The sequence below is a fragment of the Buceros rhinoceros genome, unplaced genomic scaffold (genome assembly GCF_000710305.1).
Source record: "Buceros rhinoceros silvestris isolate BGI_N320 unplaced genomic scaffold, ASM71030v1 scaffold33908, whole genome shotgun sequence".
Taxonomy (NCBI): domain Eukaryota; kingdom Metazoa; phylum Chordata; class Aves; order Bucerotiformes; family Bucerotidae; genus Buceros; species Buceros rhinoceros.
The window spans coordinates 1-943 of NW_010429132.1; the positions used below are offsets into that span (position 1 = coordinate 1).

At 64.2% G+C, this 943-nt stretch overlaps 1 protein-coding gene across 1 annotated transcript in view; it reads left to right on the forward strand.

The window, feature by feature from the left end:
- Window positions 1-34: 34 nt before the first annotated feature.
- LOC104499081 (glucose-6-phosphatase-like) overlaps window positions 35-943 on the forward strand; it is a gene marked incomplete at its 5' end in the record, with an annotated part of 1,218 nt that continues 309 nt past the window's right edge. The window contains 2 exons of the mRNA XM_010142542.1: window positions 35-152; window positions 632-903. Of these exons, the coding sequence (XP_010140844.1) occupies window positions 35-152; window positions 632-903 (390 nt within the window). The remainder of the gene's footprint in view (window positions 153-631; window positions 904-943) is intronic.

The following is a 943-nucleotide window of genomic DNA, read 5'->3' on the forward strand; positions in this document are numbered from 1 at the left end:
CGCCCTGGCACCGACGTGGCCGCTTGCCCCTCGCAGGGTGCTGTGGATGGTGCTTTGGACGGGCTTCTGGGCAGTTCAGGTCTGCGTCTGCCTGTCCCGAGTCTTCATTGCTGCCCACTTTCCCCATCAGGTCATCGCGGGCGTCATCTCAGGTGAGTGCACGGGACCCCCATCCCCTTCCCCGTGGCTCTGCCATGCTGGACTGCAGCACCTGCGCGCTGGCCAGGAGGGGTGCGCAGCCTGATGGATGCGTGTGGGTTCGTGGCACAAAGCTGTGTCCGTGACTCGGCAGTTACTGGCCTCATCGGCACGGGCAGGATGCCCCCGAGGACGTGCCTTTGTCCCTGTCCCATTTGAGGTAGAGTCCCAGTTGGGTGGGCAGGGCACTGCCAGCCGCTGCTGGGCTCTGAGGGACAGTGAATGTGACCTGATGGCACAGGCAGGGCGGGTTTGGGGTGTGAAAGCGTTGTCACTGGGCAAGGGAGCAGAACTGACCATCTGTGAGCAACAGGGCACAGAGGTGGCCCTTGGGGCTGCCAGCACCAGGCGGGAGCTCCCCGGGTAGCCCCCAGCACAGGTCCCCTGCCCGAGCACCCAGAGCTGAGGCTTTCTCCCTCTTTGCTACCAACAGGGATGGCTGTAGCCAAGACCTTCCAGCATGTCCACAGCATCTACCATGCCAGCCTTCGCCAGTACCTGGCCGTCACCTTCTTCCTCTTCAGCTTCGCCCTGGGCTTTTACCTCCTGCTGCGGGTGCTTGGCGTGGACCTGCTCTGGACGCTGGAGAAGGCACAGAGGTGGTGCACCCACCCCGAGTGGGTCCACATCGACACCACCCCCTTTGCCAGCCTCCTCCGTAACCTGGGCATCCTCTTCGGGCTGGGGCTGGCCCTCAACTCCCACATGTACCTGGAGCGCTGCCGCAGGATGCAGAGCCAGGCGA